Raw genomic sequence first — 3185 nt, forward strand, 5'->3', positions numbered from 1 at the left:
TTTAGATAATGTAATCTTGTTAAAATTGATTTCATAAAATTGGTATCGAAAAAAGTATTAAGAACTGGTATCGAAGTCAAGGACATTTTTGAACGATACCCAGCCCTAGTTAGCACAAATAGTAAAGCGGGATTGTTAAAATAATTTAAAAATCTCACAATTTAAGGAGGAAAAAAATTTAATTTTTTGATAACTTTGGCAACGGTTGAGTATTTGATTTTCTTTGATAATTTTGGTAACGGCTAAATGTTTCGTCATTATTTTTACATTTTGGTAACAGTTGAATGTTTGATCTCTTTAATAACTTTGGTAATGCCTGAGTATTTGATCTTTAATTTTGGATACAGAGCTGAAAGTTGTTTTTAATGACTATGGTAACAGGGCTGAATGTTTGGTAATTTTTATAACTTTGGTAACAGTGTTAAATGTTTGATAGTTTTAATGACTATGGTAACAGGGCTGAATCTTTGATTGTTTTAATGACTTTGGTAACAGGGTTGAATATTTGATCATTTGAATGACTTTGATAACAGAATTAAATGTTTGATGTTTTAATAACTGTGGTAGAGGCTGAACATTTGATTGTTTTAATGACTTTGGTAACAGGACTAAATGTTTGATTGTTTTAATGACTTTGGTAACAGGGTTGAATGTTTCATATTTTAATAGCTGGTAACGGCGAAATATGTGATTGTTTTAATGACTTTGGTAACAGGGTGGAATGTTTAATCATTTTAATGACTTTGGTAACAGGGTGGAATGTTTAATCGTTTTAATGACGTTTGGTAACAGAGCTAAATGTTTGATTCTTTTAATGACTTTGGTAACAGTGTTAAATATTTTACGTGTTAATAACTTTGGTAAAGGCTGAACATTTGATTGTTTGAATGACTTTAAAATGATCAAACATTCAGCCCCATTATCAATGACTATAGTAACATGGTTGAATGGTTGAACATGGCAAATGTGGTCAGTGCAGGAAGTACATATATGGGATTGTTTGTTTTGGTGCTTTAAAAAGTCATCAGACAATTTGTAAGCTATTTGTGCATTGCACAATAAAATGGATGGTCCTGGTTCTACAATCTGATTGGATGAGCCATGTTCAACGCTGTTTGCAGTTACAAACACCAACAATAATGTGCAATTTATTTAAAAAAAATATATAACAGGATCAGTTTTGCGAAATCTCTTCAAAATGACTTTCCTCTCATTGTTCTTTTTTAGCATTTGTCTTAGCAATTATATTGTATCATTAATTATGGGCACCTGTTTCATTTATCTCTCAGGGGCTTTTTTCTTTTAGCAGATATTCTTCAATTTCCTTACGAACAGTAACCATATCACATCTCTCCTAGACCACTTTGCATTTCCTTGTGAACGTGAACAGCTCTCAGGTCCTTCACTGTGGCGTGTGTGTGTTAATGATGTCAGCCGCATGTGAGGTGTTTGTGACATCTTTTTGTCTTTCTCCAATCAGCAACCGATTCGGAATGCTGGCGTTCCTCTGTGGAGTCAGGGCTCACGGGGTCCCCAGAAAGACGTGTACCTCCACCAGGCCCGAACAACACAAACGGCCACTCATACAGGTAGATTTGATGTCCATTGCGTGTATTTTTAACCCAACATTGCCCATCTCCGGATCTTCCACAACTGTGGTACCTTACCAAGAGGTTTAAGGATCCGGGTGCGACATTCCATGCTCACTGTGGCAAGGCATATCTAAAATGTAAAGGTCCACAGGGATCCAGTGTTATCAAGCGTGTCACAGGCTGTAACTTGGCTCTGGAATTCAGCGAGCTGGAGAGAGATCAGAGGAATTTGGGGGTTGGAGCGAGGCATCGAGCCTTGAGTCAGCAATGCCACAGGACAGACTTTTTCATGAGAATCAAACAACTGTTAAACAATGAGCTGATTCAGGTCCCTTCCTTCCCAAATCCCTGTCCAACCTCACTCCTGGAGATCCATGGATGTAATAACCCTGTGAACACACGTGCATCACATTTTATTGTATAAAGCTATAATTTTAACCTCATCCAGAAGAAAAACAAATTGAGCATATGAGGTGAATTCTTCATTGTCTCGTTTATTTTGTAAGGCCTGAAACATGTAAATATAACAACGCAAACTTGTCTTAGGGGCCCTAAGGGGTTCACACTGAAAATTGTTTTGCATTTGCATTGTTTTTCTACGGAAACATGCACTAGATGGATGTGTTTGACCACTGTGCTTGTGTCTTTTGTCTTGCTTTTTTTTTTTTTGGTATTATTTCACTGCCCCGTGTCTTGTGGTTTTAAATGCAAAAACACGCTCTGTGTGGAAAAAACCCTAACTATGCCTGCTCAGTGTCATTGCGTTATATATATTTTTTTGCATACCACTTAGGGCTGAACGATTAATTGCATTTGCGATAGGGCTGCACGATATATCGAAATATCGCAAATGTAAATATCGCATTATGCATATCGCAACGGCGTGCGATATCATTATCATTTTAATAATAGGCTACTTAAATCAAAACGTTGCAAAAGGTCAACGTTTTAGTTCGACGCATATAGCAGAGAATTGCTTGACATTAAAAAGAGTTATTAAGTGCAACAAGTTGCAGAAAACAACTCTTTGCCGTCTCGTCTTGCTGTCTGACTCACACCCGAAGCGCTTCAATTCTGCCGCACACGTGCAAAGCGCACGCACACACAGAGAGACGCGTTTCAGACCGAGTTGATTCGTCTTTCGCATCTCCTCCTTATGTTTGAACAGACACATACACACAGAATTATGTCAATAGTACCCATCTCGACGATCATTATCGTAATAAAGACGCTAAGGTGGCGTTCGCGGATGAGTCATGTTCCCATTGTGGGAAAATGACCATCTCGGAGCTGCGGGCCAAGCTCCGTTTCCTCCAGGGGGGCGGAGCTCAGTTGCCTCTGCCGCGATCTAGTGTTTGTCCTGGCGGCAGCCAGGCGTGGAATACTTCGGGCAGTAGCACAGGCAGTCTGAGGTTTACAGTGGTGGCAAACCCCTCAGGGAACCAAACCTCGGGGGACCATCGCTCCTCTAGCGCTTCGCAACCAGTTGAGCCGCCAAAGGAACGCGCTGGGCCCTCTTTAAAGAGCGTACCAGCAGTATTGTTCGGTGCTCCTCCCGACGACCGGATGTCGATCACTGCATCGGAGGGAGAG

The 3185-nt window shown here is 39.9% G+C and overlaps 1 protein-coding gene across 1 annotated transcript in view; it reads left to right on the plus strand.

Moving 5' to 3' along the window:
- The window catches only part of armc9 (armadillo repeat containing 9), a 61612-nt gene that overhangs the window by 39052 nt on the left and 19375 nt on the right, over nucleotides 1-3185 (plus strand). The window contains exon 23 of the mRNA XM_016544070.1: nucleotides 1481-1589. Coding sequence (XP_016399556.1) covers nucleotides 1481-1589 — 109 coding nt within the window. The remainder of the gene's footprint in view (nucleotides 1-1480; nucleotides 1590-3185) is intronic.

Source organism: Sinocyclocheilus rhinocerous, unplaced genomic scaffold (genome assembly GCF_001515625.1).
Source record: "Sinocyclocheilus rhinocerous isolate Xijiao unplaced genomic scaffold, SAMN03320098_v1.1 scaffold579, whole genome shotgun sequence".
In the NCBI taxonomy this organism is placed as follows: Eukaryota; Metazoa; Chordata; class Actinopteri; order Cypriniformes; family Cyprinidae; genus Sinocyclocheilus; species Sinocyclocheilus rhinocerous.